At 50.1% G+C, this 17,086-nt stretch overlaps 1 protein-coding gene across 5 annotated transcripts in view; it reads right to left on the reverse strand.

The window, feature by feature from the left end:
• The window catches only part of ZNF362 (zinc finger protein 362), a 39,306-nt gene that overhangs the window by 10,667 nt on the left and 11,553 nt on the right, over nt 1–17,086 (reverse strand). For 4 of the 5 annotated variants that reach the window (XM_019659026.1, XM_019659018.1, XM_019659002.1 and 1 more), the window contains exons 2-5: nt 8,698–8,761; nt 8,291–8,537; nt 4,816–5,137; nt 3,850–4,074 (exon numbers count right to left, since the gene is read on the reverse strand). In XM_019659026.1, the coding sequence (XP_019514571.1) occupies nt 3,850–4,074; nt 4,816–5,137; nt 8,291–8,537; nt 8,698–8,760 (857 nt within the window). In that variant the 5' untranslated portion in view covers nt 8,761. Of the gene's footprint in view, nt 1–3,849; nt 4,075–4,815; nt 5,138–8,290; nt 8,538–8,697; nt 8,762–13,903; nt 14,030–17,086 lie in introns of all 5 variants that reach the window. The other variant, XM_019659007.1, reaches the window with a different exon arrangement.

Genomic DNA, 17,086 nt, shown 5'->3' on the forward strand with positions numbered 1-17,086 from the left:
CTTATGGATTTGATTATAGGCCCTGATTGTCAGGTTCTCTATCGAGGGGCAAATACCCAGAAACAGTAGAAAACAAGGAACCTGGAATCTGGTTGCTTCTCTATGTTTGGATTTTTTTGGTTTGCTTTGTCTAAAGGAATTTGGGACCTCGGGACATGTGGGACCCCCATCTCTTTGCCACTGGGTTAGGACACACTGATTTAATTACATGTGCCACCACCTAATGACTAGTAATTGGTCCCTAAATGGTGACAGGACCCGCATGTCATTTGTTTGGTTTCTCACCATTAAGAACTCAAATCACTGAAAAGGAAATAAAAAACTGTGCTCTTAGGATTGGAGAGCAATCCCCGAGTCAAAAGAATATTCTGACGAAATACCCTTTTTTAGGGCCTGTTAATTTCTTATTGCTTGTTTTTGTCACAGTCTTAAGTAATATTTTTAAGCAAAAGTCTACTTCTGACACACACACACACCAAAAAAACAGGATTCCTAATAATTATCACTATTTGCTATGGTGTGTTTTTTTTGTTTGTTTGTTTGTTTTTTTTACTTTTTTGTTTTTCTTTTTATGGTGTGTATTTTTTACTAGACTGATGTGCATGTTTTGCCTGCTCTGCCAACTTTGGGTTATGGCCTTTCTCAAACTCAGAAAATTACCAAGGTACCTTTTACACCCAAAGGCTCTTGGAGTTTCCAGATGGCCGCTGGGTAACACCAAAGATGTTCTCCTCCACTTGATTAAAAAAGGGGTGATCCAAATGATTGGGCGTGTTTTGTATTCTCCATATATTGTATTTAATTAGATGAACACTAGAATGAGAGCTGTCCTATGAAGTTTCTAGTATAAGAAAGTTGGCAAAGCAAAAGGAGAGAAATTCAATCTCCCTGAGTTAATATTATGAACATAGGTAATTATATGTAATTTATATAAATATAGCATATAGTAATATATGTAATATAATTACATATGTAATTAATATAAATATATATATTTGTATATTTTTTAAGATGGGGGGGGAAACCCAACAATTTATTTTCATGTACAGAGACTCGCACAATAAGTATCAACAGAGAAATGTCTTTAAAAATAATTTTTTCTAGATTTAACTAAACCCATTCGTCAATTAGTGCCAATCCTAACACATGCTTTACGAGATAAATTAAAAGACCCTGAAGAGCGGTCAATGCCCTTGCTGCCTATAATATTATCTTAATCTGAAAAATGGATCATGCATTATATCTTAATAGAGGACCCCGTTCTCCTCCGTCTGGTACTGTTGATTGTTATAAAAACAGACAAGAGTCATTTAGTCTTATCAACAGGTCTGATTTCCCCCTCACCCTTACTGAAAGGCCTCTGCTGTAAGCTGCAGGTCAGAGACTGAGCCTTCTGAAGGAAATATCAAGAGATGATGGCCTCAGGAGGGGACGTACCACATGCACTTGGCTCTTCGTACTTCAGGGGATGGACAAATGGGTGCAGGCTTCCACGCTGACACCATCACCACGATCATTGCCCGAGGTCGAGGCGGGATCTAAGGGTCTTTAGGCCAGAAGTAGACAACTTTGCAAAGCAGGCTAACTACCCAGGATCAGCAAAACAGGAATTATGACCAAGGATTGGATGGAAGTGATGTAATGGTCGTTAATATTCTATTTTCTAAAAGGCATACAAGAGAACCCTTTTTTCTTTTCTTTTCTAAATCTCTAATCCTCAACTGAGGAGGCTATATTTGCACAAACTGGAATAAAATATTCCTTAAATGGTGCCTTGTTCCAACTAACCCTTCAGAATTCCAGAGGGGAAGCTATAAAAATTTAACATAGATATAAACTCATGACTTAGCAAAGACATTTGAAAATAATACTTCTGTTGAAAACAACATATATAATTGGCCTTGTCTACACCACCACTCAGAAAAATTGCTAAAAGACATTCCAAGGGCCTTTACTGAAGCACTTTTCTTCTCATGATCAACAGTTCTGTAAGTAGGTTCAATACAAACATGTCCTCCTTCCGAACAGGATATAATTGGGTAAATCAAGTTTGTAACCACACATGCCAGAGACGTCACATTTAAAGACAAATTTCATTTAATTAGACACAACGAGCCCGATGCTAAGAAACAAGGACTGTACTTCCCATGAGGGAATATGGCCTCCCCAGGCCTCCAGGAAACTGGATCATGGCTGGTGGAGTCACAGCCTTTAAGACTGTGGAGTCATTCCTGCTGGCCCAGAAACACTGGCAAATTCGGGAATTCTCCCAAAAGAAGGTACCCTACCGTTACAGGTTGTAGAGGCAAACCCGACAGAGGTAAATTGGATGGTTCTGGGCTCCTGATCTCAGACAGTAAGACAAGAAAACTTAGCACACACACATTAAAGTTATGACCCAGAGACTCTGCAGAGTCTCTTGACAGAAGTTAACTCTCAAACCTTAGGATCACATGCTCTAATTTTAATAACCATACAACTAGGGAGACTTGATTCATCAACACCTCACTACATACACCTCTATGTACATAAAACTGGCCAAACTTCTAAAAATCAAAGTAATGGCAAAAATCAGAAAACTGCTGGAACAAATTTATGGGGTCAAATCCATGGCTTGGGAGACCTGGGAACAAGAAAAACAGACTGGCGCCTCGTCTTGCTGCCCTTCTGCCATTTGTTTCTTACTATCCAACCTACACATCATGCCCCAAAGTCTGAGAAATAGACAAAACAAAACATGTTGCACCCTGGGATAAAGCATACAAAGGCAGTGGAGAGAAGTGAATAAATGACAACAAAACAAATGAAAAAAACAAGGTCCCTTTGTCTAGCATTCGTCTCCCAAATAAAGAAAACCTTGAGAGCTTTCTGTAAGTTACAAACTCCATGGCAAAAACAATTTTATCCCCGGCTTTTTCAATGCTGATGCTGGCAAACACATAGCATTGTCTACAGATATGAGAGTCATCCTGTGAGAAAAGTGCTGTGGTTTTTCCCCTCTGAAGAGACAAACTGCAATCTTGGTAAACTTTGGTTTGTTTAAACCTTTGGTTTAAATTCCTATGGTATTTTTATTTGGTGAGCCAGTCTTTCTGATGTCTGTACTCCCCCGCAAAAACATTTCTTGGTTTCATTTGTATCTCTGAATCTCCCTTACACACACTGGATGACTGTTAAGCCCCATGAGGGCAGGGGTTTTGTCTGTTTTGTTCATTGCAGTATTCCCAGCACGTCTGGCTTATAGAAGAGGCTCTGTCATTATTTGTTAAATGGATGAATCATATGTCCTATAAAAGCTAGTTCTAGGTATTCCACAAATATTAAACAAATGCCTAGATGCTTGTGGCACAAACTGGGGATGTGGACATGGAGGAGACCAAGCTCTGGCCTTCAAGAGCTCCCAATATATTTGGAGTGGTGGGCAAGTAACCAGAGATAAGTACAAGACAGCCTGCCACTGCTGTGATGGGGACCACAGGGCCTGTGGAGCCAGCTCAGGGGGACCAAGGACTTTCTGGAGGAAGCTGGACTGCAAGATGGACAGGAGAGGCCAAAGAAACAGGGTAAAGGAGGGGAAGGGTGTCTCAGGTAAAGGACCCAACGTGTGCAAAGACCTGCAGATGAGAAAGAGTGGAAAGGGTAGTGCAGTAGTGAGAGCTGAGGTCAGTGAGGTCCACGAAGGCCATATCATAAAAGGCCTCGAATGCCAAGCAAAGAATTTGGTCTTGACCCTGAGGGCAATGGGCACCTAGAGAAGGTCCTTGCCACTCCTTGCACCAGGTCCATGCACAGGCACAGGTGCTGAGCTGAAACAGGCTGCAGCAGGGCAGCACCAGGCAGGCCACTCACCTGGTGTGCTGCTGGAGGTGGGAGAGCTGTCGGAAGGACTTATCACAGTAGGAGCAGTGGTAGGGCTTGACGCCCAGGTGGATGCGCAGGTGCTGGGCCAGGTAGGAGGCGTTGGCAAAGGACTTGGAGCAGTGCGGGCACTTGTGCGGCTTGGCCTCTGTGTGCGACTTGGAGTGGATCTGCATCTCAGACTTGGTGAAAAAGGTCAGCGGGCATACCTTACACCTGTGGGGCAAGAGGCAGGTTCACACCTGGGAAGACCCCGGCACCCCCCTGCCTGTACAGCTCAGGGGATACCTTCTGCAGCAGACATGTGCACCTGGGACAGAGCTGTCCTGTGAGGAGTCCCGGGGGGCAAAGGTCCACCTGGGAAAGTTAGGGGCGGGCTCCCTGCCTGAACAACTTCCAATCTGGAGGAGAAAGCTCTTCTACCCGGGGGCACATTTCCAGCAGCCTGGGCAGCAGGTTCACATCTCATAGGGAAGAGAGGCCCCTTGACCCTTGTGAAGGTTTGCCCAGAGCCATACCCCATGGTCCTGGGGGAGGGGCTCTGAACCTGGCTGCACCTTACAATCATCCGGGGAGCTTTCAAGAAAGGCTGACCCCTGGCCCTCCGCATGCCCCTCCTAACAAATGGCATCAGAATTTTTGGAGCTGCAGCCCTGGTACTGGCATTTTTTGAATGCTCCCCAGGTGATTCTAATGTTCAAGGTTGAGCACACTGCTTGAAGGGTGGAGGAAACAAACTCCCATGACCCCAGACTGAGGTGGGGCAGCCCCCAGCCCCACTACCTCTGAAGGGATGTGGGCACAGCTTGTCAGCAGGTCCCGCCCCTGGACCTTGGCCCCCACTGTCAGCCCCTGGGGCCCCTCTTTCCAACCCCGATTGCTGGGCTCCTGGAGGCAGCCCTTGGCGCAAGCCTCTGCCCCAAGCCCACTTGGACCCCTTCCCGCTGAGACCCCCACCTGTATGTCTTGCCCTCCTTGGCAGTCTCGCCTGAGGCCAGGATGGGGTAGGGGACTACGAGAACAGGGGGGCCCCCTGGGTTCTCCGCCTTGATCTTTTTGCGGCCGCGCTCGGACTTGGGGGGGCCAAGCAGGCCATGGCCCTGGATTGTCTTGATGGAGTCCAGGAGGGGGGGGCTGGTGATCCCTGAGATGAGGGTGGGGGACGAGGCGATGAGGCGGCTCTGGCTGGTGGTGGTGGGTGTGGACGGGGTGCTGGTACCCGTGCCCGCGCTGGACTCGGATGTGCTCACAGCCGGGGTCCGGGAGGAGAGCCCCAGACCTGTGAAGACATGGGGATGGGGGCAGGGGTGAGGGGCAGCTGGGGAGACCAGCTCAGCCCTGGCCACCCAGCTGTGTGACTCTGGCAGGTTACCTGCCTTTCTGAGCCTCCCCTACTCTTCGTAAATTATTACCCAGGGATAACTAAATGAGAATGTGTAAGATGCCCTAGATACCTAAGGACTAACCTGAGTTAGGTAACAGGCGCATTGGAAATAATTCAGACCACAAGAAAAAAACTTGAAGCACAAGATGTTCACTACTGTGTTATTTATAATAGAAAAAGTTACAGGCAACTGAAATACGAAACATTAGGAAAGGAGTCAATGAACTGCAATCAGTCTCCTGTCCTGACCATTAACTGCCCATTAAAAAGGTTATGTTTATATAAAAAAAAAAAAATTTTTTTTTTAAAGACGTAGGTATGCACAAAAAATGTAAGCAGGAGGAGATATACCAAAATGTGATGTGGACGGTAGAATTAGGAGTAGTTTAAAAAAAAATTTTTTTGGGGGTTTAACTGTACTTTCTGATTCTTTGACAATAGCCTTTTTTGTTTTTACTTCTGTAATAAAAGTTACTCTTTTAAAAATGAGGGGACTAGAAACATTTACAATATCAGGTTAAGGAGACAAAAAAGATGAAATTGGTATCTATCATATAGTCAAAGATATGCTTTAAAAAAAAAAGAAACCAAAACTCTGTGCTTTGAAAAAGATACTATCCAGAGTTGTCACAAGTATGTTTTGAATCGCACAGCACATGTCGGTGGGAGTGTACATGTATCAACTTTAATGGAGGGTTGTTTTGGCAATAACCATTAAAATGTTAAATGTACATAACTTTTGACCAAGCAGTTCTAGAAATCACCTAAAGAAATATTTTCAGGTGAACACAAAGACTGTGTACGTGGACCTTTCATACAAAATTGTGCTCAGACAAAACTAGACACAACCTCTTTGTCCTCAGTGGGCTGCGTATAGAGATGAGGTCCATCCTCATTACGGAGGACTGGGCAGCCCCGACACCATGACATAGAGATGGCCAAAATGTGCTGTGGGGTAAAAAAGCAAATCACAGACAGTAGGAACCCATCTATTTCTTTAAAAACACACACCCGTACTACGTATGTATATAGACAACATGTGTGTGTGTCAGTGCACAGGAATGGATCTGCGAAGACACACGCCCAAACAAAATTATGTGTAAATTGTGGTTCTCTTTAGGGAGGAAGAATGTATTGGTAACAGGAAGTTTTCATACTTTGTCTATCTGCATCCATATTATTTGAATTTTTTTACCTGGAGAATTCATCCACTTTTTACATCTGTGATTAAAGGATAAAATAAAATAAATTATAGAGAAAACATATGAAAATGCTAACAACAGTAGGATTAGGGCTAATTTCTTCTCCTTTCAGCTTGCCTGCAAGTCCTAAATTTTCTGTAATGGCTGTGTATTACCTTTATCATAAAAAAATGCGCCGAGTATGTTTATGACAGAACGGTGAGTAGGAAAAGCAAGTGAGTAGGAAAAGCAAGTTAAAGTCACGGGTACAGTCCTACCACAAGTTCAGCAAAACACACATGCATATTAAAAAACAAACAAAAAAGATGGAAAAGGAAGGAAATAGACCAAAAGGCTCTCTAACTGCTGGGTTAGGAGCTGGGGATTAGGAGTGATTTTTTTTTCTTTCTTTTTTTCCAAATTTCTCTTAATATGCTTATATTACTTTTTTTTAATATTACTTTTATAACTAAAAAAACCAAATTTAATAAACTCATAACAGGGGACTACAGCGTGTGGCTAGGGCCTGGGGGAGGTTCACTGGGCCCCGTAAGTCTTCGGCATCTCTGAAAGGAGGATGGAGGGGAAGAGAGGCGGGGGTGCCTGGCTGGCAGCAGGGGCGAACCAGGGGAGGAACACAGGCCCAGCCACAGTGGCCTCCAGAGAAAGCCTGTCCACCAGGCTCTGAGGTGGACACCAGGCACCCCCAGCCATGTGACACCACACCAGGATGTCCCTCTGGCACCCCAGCTTCAACCTATCTGAGACTGAGCTTATGGCCCCCCGCACCCTGCCATGGTTCCATCTCACCTGCAGTGCCTGGGAGTCTCCCTCACCTCCTCCCATTCCTCACCCCTACATCCAGTCTAGCACGCAGCCCTGTCCACTCCTCTCCTCAACGCTGGCTCTGATCTGTCCCCTTCTCTCGGTTCCCAGGGCCTTGCCAGGGCCACCATACTCTCCTGTAGCTCTCCCTGACTCCATGCCTGTCTCCTACCACGCCGGTTTCCACCTTGCAGCCAGACCCAGCTTTCTAACCCAAACCTGAGCATCTCCCTTCCCTACTTAAAAACCTGCCATGGCTCCCCACTGCGCCAGGGCGAAGTCCAAACCGCACAGCCCACAATCTGGTGCCTCTTCCTTTCTAGCCTCAGAATTGGGTAGAGCAAAAGGGTCAGCACATGGGGTCTGGAACCACACTGCCTGCATCTGCCTCTTCCTGGCTGTGAAACTGGGCCTCAGTTTCCTCATCTGTCAAATGGAGACATTAGGGTGAATGCACGAAACGGCTGTTTCTGTAAGTCAAAAACGGTCCATTGTTCAGCCTAATACTAAGAGCAGCAACCACACAGGACTGCTTGAGAGGAATAAAAGGAATACTGGTGAACATATACAGGTGCTCAACTGAAGTCAGCTGTCGCGGCATGGTTGTCATTATCTTCTGGCCTTCCCCACCTAGACTGTCCTACTACCCTCACTTTGCACATGCTGTTGCCTCTTGCTGTTCCATTTCCCTCGTTAACCACCCCCCTCTCCTTATTATCAGCTCCTCCAGGAACTCTGCCTTCCCCCGCCCCCAAGTCTGGTCAGGGTTCATCTCTGGGTTCCCAAAGTTCTCTACGCTGATTTGACTTCCCTGATCAGGCCCGGGTGCACCCACCCTCGTCCTGTCGATTTCGTGGGGGTGGGTCCTCCCCGCACAGGGTCGGAGCACGTCTGGCGGCTGTCTAGTCAGACTAGCCCCGCCGCCGCTCGGAGCTCGACCCCATACCCCGCCCGCCCCGCCTTCCTCACCGAGCCACACGCCATCCTTGCCACGTCCCCCACCCAGGCAGGTATCCGCCCCACCTACCAGGCCCCATCGTACCTGTGACAGTGCTGGTGGCTGGCCGCGCATGCAGCGCCACGTCGGGCTGCGGCACGGCCTGCGGATGCAGCCCCGGCACCTGCTGCAGCTTGGGCAGTGACATGACCGCCTGGCTGCTCTCGGCCGGCGCGGGTGGCACTAGCAGCGGCTGTTGCGACGAGGCCGACGTGGGCGGCAGATGAGGCGGCCGGATCTTCTCCGCCATTAGCTGCTCCTTGATCTTGTTAATCAGGACCAGGTTGTCCAGCTGCAGCCGGAGAGGAGCGGGGCTGAGGGGGCTTGGGCCGCGGCTGGTCCCTTCCCCCGGACGCCAGTCCACCCCGCAAGCCTCAGCCAAGCCCTGGACAGAGCAAAGCAGCTCCAAGAGGGGAAGGGTGGCCGGCCAGAGGGGCGACGCTCCGTCTTACCTGGCTGGGCATGGTGGGAGGAGGGGGCCAGAAGTAGGGGTTGTTAAATCGAGGCTCGGCCATCCTGTGGGGAAGAGAGCGACTGTCACAGGGAAGAGGGCCCTCCCCACAGGCCTGGGGGGAGCGCCCATCAGCTGCCCCATTCAAGTCTGAGGCAGTGTCTGGGATCTCTGCTCCTGCGGGACCTTCACCCGGCAGCAGAGCAGGCCTCCTACCAAGGCCCGGGGAACCATAGCTCCAGGATGAAAAATCTGGAATTCAGCGTCTCCCTCAGTGGGCCCGGAGGACAAAGGTCACATCCAGATCAGAGAGCTCCCAGTCCCCCCCACCCCCATCACCCTGAAACTAGCAGGCCAATCCCCATCCACCAGAAGGGCCGTAAGCTGCACAGCCAACCCCACGGATTCATCGATTCCACACAGAAGCGCCACCACCTCCTCTAACCACCACCCCCGCCAATCCACAGACAAACTGAGGAGTCCTGGGGCAACTTTGTAAATGGCCAGAAAGCAGAGGCAACTGCCCGCCCCTGATCCCTGCCCCTCTGACCAACGGCCCCTCTAGTACCGACATCCTCATGAGAACGCTGGGGGCAACCTCAGTCATCAGATATACAGCCTTTCTAACGGGCAATTTGGCAGGACGACTTATGAAGACCCAAATGATCACTGGCCTTTGACCCAAGCAATTGTACCCTCGGAAAAGTTATCTTTAAGAAACAAGCATGGCCATGTGCAACATTCTACCTACAAGAATGTGACAGAACACTGCTTTAAGGAGAGGGCTGAGGAGGCCTGAGGTGAGGGCAGCCTGGAGCTCTCCAGTAGAAGGATGTGACAAGTCTGCCTGGTGGCCCTCACCTCGCAGGTTTCAGGGTAGGCCTGTGCAACCAGAAAGACTTTGCAACCGGGGAAGTGTGAAGGACGGACCTTCAGTTATTTCAGTCTGCCACGGGGTTCCAGTCTTACAGAGGTATTCCATGAAGTCTTGCTACCTATCCAGTTTCTCTTACTTATCTCTCTTTTATAGAAATGAATAACTAAATATCTAACTGGTATTGGTGCCTAAATGAGATTGTTTATTTTAACAGGCAAGGCCAAAACCAAGTGTCTTCAACCTCTTCTCCCGGTCCTTCAAGCCTGGGAAGCCCCTACCGGAACTGCGGCAGAGGGTTTCAGGAGAAAACCCTCAATCTCATCTCAACACTTGAAGAAAGACCTTTTATGTGAATTATCTCTTGTGATCTTTACTTGAGAAATAGGCACAGAAGATACTAGAACCCCATATTATGGGTGAAGAAACTGAGGCTTGCAGAGAAGAAACCTGTCCAAGACCACAGGGCTGGGTTCCAGAGTCAAGACTAGAAATCAGATTTGCACAAGCTGGTTCCTCTGGGGAATTTGCTTTGCAAACCCCCTTCCTCAGTTGAGCAAATATCCATATGCAAATAACTCAATACCTCTATACAAAACTCCTTGCCTCTTACTCCCAGCCTGAGGGTGTTCTGGGTCTGAGCCTGGCCAGGCTGGGGATCAGAGTATGTCACTCTGGGGTGGCTGCCCTGTAAGAAGAGCTCTCCTGCTCCCACCTCCCAGACACCAAGCTGCCCTTCTCTCTACCCCATCCCTCACAGCCCCACACAAGAGGCCCTTTCTGCCTGGACTTCTCCCTGACTGCTCCCTGGGACTTCTTTCTCAGAAAGACCTCAACACAAGAATAACAGTGAGGAGGCTGCCATTTACCAAGTGACTGCCGTCGGACACTGACAGACAGGTACTCTCATCATCCGCATTTTACAACTGAGGAAACGGAAGTTCAAAGAAGTGGAATGACTTGGTCAAGGTCACACAGCAAGGAAGCAGAGGGCTGAGATTCCCACTCTCAACTGCCTGACTCCAAAGTCCTGCTCATCAGTCCCTTAGCTGTTCAGGCCCAGAAGTTATTAATAACACGAGGTGCATGACAGAATGAATAAATCAAGGAGTAAAAATGAGAATTTTAAAGACAACCCCACACAATTATCTAGCACTGCGCATGGTTTACAAAGCTCTTCTGTACCCGCTGGCATTCTTACCAGAGCCCCGGAAAGCAGGGAAGGATGTTCCCCCCCATTTCACAGAGGAAGAAACTGGAGCCCAGGAGGGAAGCACTTTGCCCCAGGCCACATGGATGTGGAAACAGGAGGGAGTGCTGTGCTGTCATATTGGGCATGGGCTCTGTGAGTTCTCTTCATCTGTAAAATGGGGCAAAGCAGTCCTGGACCAGAACTCTGCCCATTGCACCTCAGACAGGTCTGGGGGAGCTGTCCTCTCCTCCTCCTCTTCAGTTCAATGCCAAGTTCTGACTTCTCAAAGCCCCATCCTAGTCAGAAAGGTACGGGCAAGAGGGCGGCTTGCCTAGGGGCCCAGAGCTGCAATAGAGCATCCTCTCTGCTACTTATCGGGCCCCTGGCCAGGCAGGGACTGCTCGTTACCCTGGCTGGGGGAGCAGGCCCACAGAGGGGAAGGGTCTGCCCTGGGTCATTTAATCTGATCTGCACAGCCGCTGCCTGATGTCCTTCTCTGGCTGGTCTGAAGTAATTTAATGATTTGGTCAGTGACCCTGGCCCTAGTGTACACCTACTGTGTGTCAGATTCAGGGGAAGGCCCGTGGGGGGAACGCTTGCTAAGCTCCTACTGAGTGTCAGGCACACCACTAGGTGTGCACCAAGAGTATCTCATGTGAGCCCCTCAACAGGCTTGGGAAGCGGGTATCCACCTGCATGACATGGGGGGCCGTGGCAAAAGGGGAGGGGGAAGTGGTGGCTAGGGCCAGGCTAATCTGCTCAGACATTGTCTTGAGGAAAGAGTCTCAAGCAGGAGAGAGACTGGTCAGATGTGTGTTTAGGACAGGTGATGAGGCAGAGGGCACTCCGGGCAGAGGCAACAGCGAGGAGAGGCAAGGCAGGTTCGGGACAGTAAGCGGCCGCCCACCAGCACCAGAGAGAGCTGGAGTGTGGTGGGGGGTTGAGAGACACAGGCCAGCTGGCAGGGCCTTGAATGCAGTGCTCAAGTTTTGGATGGAATGCTGTTGGTGAGAAGGCATCAAGCAGTGTGCTGGGCCAGGGGAGCAATGAAGCTAAGGGGACCAAAGTCCAAGGGAGAGGCATGAGGGCAGTGCCCGGAGCAGAGGAAATGGGGGCAAAGGAGACGATGTGCTGGAGCTGAGTGTCTATGCCAGGACAGGCAGAAGAGACACCGGTGGTTAGGCAGGACACACAGAATGGGCTTCAAGCCCCAGACGGAAGCCTAGATTCTGTGCTGGGAACCCTGAGACATGCAACCCTGATCCTCGCAGTGGGCCAAGCAAGCTGCCATTTTGGTTATTTTTGTTCTAAAGGGGGAAAAAAGCTGGATGGGTGGATGAGTGGAACACCTCCTAGAGTGGCCTCTGGAAACAGCATCCTGAAGGCAGCTGGTCCATCCACCCATCCGTCCACCTGTCCATCCATCCATCTATCCATTCATTCTGGACACATCCTATGAGCCAAGCAGGGGACCAGTGCTGGGGAACTGGGGTGAAAGAAGAGCCCTGCCCTCTGGGAGCCCCAAGCTAAGTGAAGGAAGCAGACAAGTGATCCACAAGCTTCTGCAAAAAAGAATTTTCATCTGTGAAACCTACTACATGCCACCGTGGACCTCCATGTGGTCAAAGTCAACGGGGCACCTTCATGGCCTCCCTGCCACCTGGGCCCTTCGGGAAGATCTGTGTGCCGTGATCCCTAGGTCCCTCATCTTCTCAGTCTCGTTCACAGCTCCCCCACCCCCAGCTGGGCTCCTCAGGGTAGGGCAGGAGCTTCCTCTCTCCCACGGGCCTCAGTCCCTGGGTGGCCCCTCTACTCTGGGACTTTAAATACCAGCCAACCCCCAAGCCTCCGCCTGCAGCCTAGGCCTCTCCCTGGAGTTCCAGGCCCAGCTTTCCAGCTGCCTCACTAACACGTCCCCCTGGCTGTCTCGTGGGCCACGCAGACTCAGCAGGCCTAAGCTGGACTTGGTCTTCCCTTAAGACGGGCACCTCCTCTAGCCATCCCCAACGCTGAGTGGGCATTCCCATCTGCCCAGATGCTCCTGCCACGGACACACATTGATCCACGTGTCCCCTTCCTCCCACTACCAGCCACATCCTCAGGATTCCCACTCCTTTCCTCAAGTCCTAACTAGAGTCACCCTGCCCGGCCCATGGAACAACCTGCTTCGCTTGGAGCCTAATGCACCCGGGTTCAGATCTTGGCTCCAACTCACCAGCTGTGTGATCTTGGGCAAGTCACTTGCTCCTGCCCCCCGAGTAAGGGACGAGCAGTCCAGAGCCAGGGACCTGACCCCAGATGGTAAGGAAGGGTCAGGGAGGACTTTCCAGGAGGAGATGATGCCTGCTTTGGGTCTTAAAGGATAAGTGGGAGTTAGCCAGGCGAAGAAGGAATGGGGAGCATTCCTGGCAGAAGCAGCAGCCTGAGCAAAGGTCCAGAGGTGAGAAGCACCACAGCGTGTGAGGGGCAGGAGGCTACAGCATTCCAGTATGGGCTAGGGGGTGGGACATGAGGCTAGAGCCATCAGCGGGGGCCAGACCCAGAAGGTCGATGCCTGAATCCTAGGCCTGGAGTCAAGCAGTGAGTGATGGGTTTACAAGGACCCCCTCTGACTGCTACGTGTAGACAGGACTGGAGAGGCCAGAAGTGGAAGCAGTGGGAGGACACCTACCAGGAAGCCCCTGGGGAATGGAGCTGAGAGGCAGAGATCACACCTGGGCCAGGCAGGAGTGGGGCCAAGGAGGCCTGGCGATTTGGTCAGAGCTGGAGGCCAAGGAAGCATGCAGGTTTCCCCCCATGGTGTGGCCTGGGAGGTCCTCTGGAGAGTGACGTGGACAAACATGGCCACAGGAGCATGCAGACGGCACCAAACTCACACACACATGACAGACACAGACCTACAGCCCCAAGCATGGACAGATGGGGACACAGCAACTCCCGTGAGCAGGAACCCACAGCCACCAGGACGTGGAGTCACAGGTGTGTGCTGTTCAAGTGGGTGAGTGCACCTAGCCCTCGGCGCAGACCCAGAGGGAGGCAGTGAGGGGCACTCAGGGAAGCTGGGATGAACACAATGGCTTAAACCCCCAAAGAACAAACCCCTCATTAACAGATTTCAACCTGGAATCACAGGCTGCTTACCTAGAGTGTCCTTTCCCACTTGGTGAACTTCTACTCATCCTTCAAGACCCAGCTCAAGTGTTCCCTCTTCTACGGAGCTTTCCCTGAACCCCCAGTCAGTCACTTCCTCTGTGTTCCCAACAGCACCTTGTATATGAGAATAACAATAACAACAATAATAATAAAATGGCTACTACCATTAATTTCAACACCTATTATGTGCCAGGCACTGTGCTGAGTATGTCATTATGTGTCATGTCACTGAATCTTCCCAATGACCCTGTGATATGTGCATTTAATAGAAGAGGGAATAGCAGTTCAGAGAAGCTGACCAACTTGCCCAAAGTAACACAGCTAGCAAGTGCTGGAGTTAGGACACCACCCAGTACTACAGGGCCAATTGTATCCTAACGCAGCTATCTGCTTCCCTGGGTGACTTCCCCGCCAGACCAGGAGTTCTTCCTAGATAAGGCTGGTGCCCATTCTCCTCTGCCATTCCAGCATCTAGCCCAAGGGGGTCTCGGAAACTCTTTGCAGAATGAGAAAGTAGAATAATATCCACTACCTTTTCTTGAGCACTTACAATGGGCCAGGAACCGTGTCATGGCATTTTACAGCCATTATTTTACTGTTGCAATAGAACCATTATAAGGAAACTGAGGTCCAGAGAGGTTGAGTAACTTGTCTGAGGTCACAGAGCCCGGTTTGGATTTGAAACCAGGTCTGTCCATCACTCTCATCCTAGGAGGGCGGCCTCTCTGAGGACCGCCTAGCAAGCTCCACAATGGGGCAACTGGGGAAGGGGCAGTGCGGAAGCGGTATAGTAGGTGCCAGGCCCTGCCACCTAGGGAGATTGAGGCCTAGACAGACACAAAGAAAACAGGCAGCCCAGGGTGGAAAGTGACTAGCCTTGCCCTGTGCAGGGCAGTGGGGTGCGGTTGAGCAACTTGTATCCCACCCCCATCCCCAGCCCATCCCACAGACATTAAGAAATGAGATTTGCCCAGACCCCATAGCCACAAAGCAAATGGGAGGGAGCGGGACCCAAAACAGTCCGGACACTATGATTACAAGGAGGCAAAAATAAAAACCTGCGTCAGAAAAAGCAAGCGGCAGGGAACCACGCCCAGAGGGAGGAGGCTGGAGTGCTGGGGGAGGCCGCAGGGGCTCATCTGGTTTTTTTGTCTTTGTTTCTCTGATTTCCACATTCTCTGTAATGTCGTTCGGTTGCTTTTATAATCAAAACAATAAATTTATTCTTTAAGAGAGAGAGCGGGAGGGAGGGAAGGAGGGAGGGAGGGAGGGAGGGAAGAAAGAGAAAGAAAGAGGAAAGGGTTGATAGAAGGGTGGGGGAGGAGGAGGAACAGATGGAGGGTCTGGAGGCATGGAGGACCAGGGGGAGGTCAAGGTCCGCTACTGGTGGGCACTCAATTGACCGCTGCATGCCAGGCCCTGCATGGCACATCTGACCTGGGTAGAGGGTAGCAAATGCTAGCAAGGGCTACCTGGCATTCAGTCTGCACTTTGAAGCCGGTTAGGATTCTACCAGGTTGGGGAAAGAAGTGTCTGGTCCAGGCCCCCTTCTATTACAAGAGTCTCCCCACATGTTTCTCCACATCCCCCATCTCATTCTCCTACCGCAGGCACTCTGATATTTCTAAAATACAAATCAGATCCCAACACTCCCCCTCTTAGAATCTTCTATAGCTCCCTACTTTCCTCCAGGCAAGGTCTGGGTTCCTTAGGCTTCACTGTCCGGCCCTGCTGACCTCTTTGGCCTCCTTGGTTGTTCCAGCCTTACCCTCCGCCCTGCCAGGCTGAGAATCCCCCCAGCGCTCCACTTCTCACTTCCTCACCTTCGGGGGCTTCCTGCTCTTCCTGGAACCCTCTGCCCACCCCATTTCATGGGTTAACTACAACTTACTCCTCAGGCCCCAGCTTACAGGCTATTTCCTCTTGAAAGCCTTCTGGGACGGCTCCACCTCCACCCACCCACCCCCAAGTTGCGTTGGGTGCCTCTCCTCTCTGCTCCCTTTGTGCCCTGCATTTCCATCATCAGACACTTACTGCTCTGTTTTCTGCTTGTTTTCTCAACCATCTCTGCTGTTAGGCTAGTTCTCTGTTAGGGAAGGATCGTGGCTGAGTCATTTACCTTTTAAGCCCCACACACAGTACTTAATAAATGTTTGGATGAATGAATGGTCTAGGTGGAAGGAACTGAAAAATGTCATGGCCTGGATAGAGGAAAGTCCCTTCTCCCTCCTCTGGGTCCCTTCCACCCACTCGAGCACTATATTGTCCCGTGTTACACTGTTCCCTATTTCTCATATCTAAGCCCTATCTTCCTAAATGATCTGAGAAAGAAGGGGCTATGTGCGTGCTACAAAGACTAGGAGACCAAAAAGGATGTTAACTGCTAAAAAACACAGAAAACGGTTTTGCTTTCCTAGCAGTGAAAATTAAATGAGCTTCACCTGTTCAAATAGCAAAACTACATAAGAAAATGAAAATACACAATGCTGGTGAGGATATGGTGAAAGTGGCACTCCCATTATCACTGGGAGTATAAATTGGAGCAATTGTTTTTTAAGACAATCCGGCAATAATGCATCATAAACTCTAAAAACATTCAGATTTCCTGGCCTAGTGATAATGATTTTTGGTCATCTGTCCCTAGAACATACCACAAATATAGACAAAGTTTTATGCACAAAGCTGTTTGCTTCAGTGGTATGGACCATCCACAATTTTAAACAGTAGGAGGATGGCTCTGTAAATCATGTTAAACAGTGACATGGTTTGCAGTCATTAATAATAGCCAATGTTGGGCCGGCCGAGTGGCGCGATGGTTAAGAGCTGGCTTGGGAAGCCAGAGGGCCCCAGTTCAGATCCCACATATGAGGACCAGTGACACTGCCCTCCACAGCTAAGATGCTGTACAACAGCTCAACCTGGAGCTGGGCTTCTGTGAGGTGCTGGCTATGGCTTAGGCTGAAGCCCCTGCTGCAGTGGGTTGCCATGGGCAACCAGTGTGTAGCCAGCAGCCAGCGTGAGCGGCCATCCAGAGGCCGGCGACCGATGTGCCTCACCCGGGAAGAGCGCAATGACGGTGCCAACTTGGGCCAGTGGGGCGGCGTCCTCCGCAACTAGATTGAAGAACAAAACGACAGCAACTTGTCTGTTCCCCTTCCCCCAATTCCCCAG

Source organism: Hipposideros armiger, unplaced genomic scaffold, assembly GCF_001890085.2.
Source record: "Hipposideros armiger isolate ML-2016 unplaced genomic scaffold, ASM189008v1 scaffold_10, whole genome shotgun sequence".
In the NCBI taxonomy this organism is placed as follows: domain Eukaryota; kingdom Metazoa; phylum Chordata; class Mammalia; order Chiroptera; family Hipposideridae; genus Hipposideros; species Hipposideros armiger.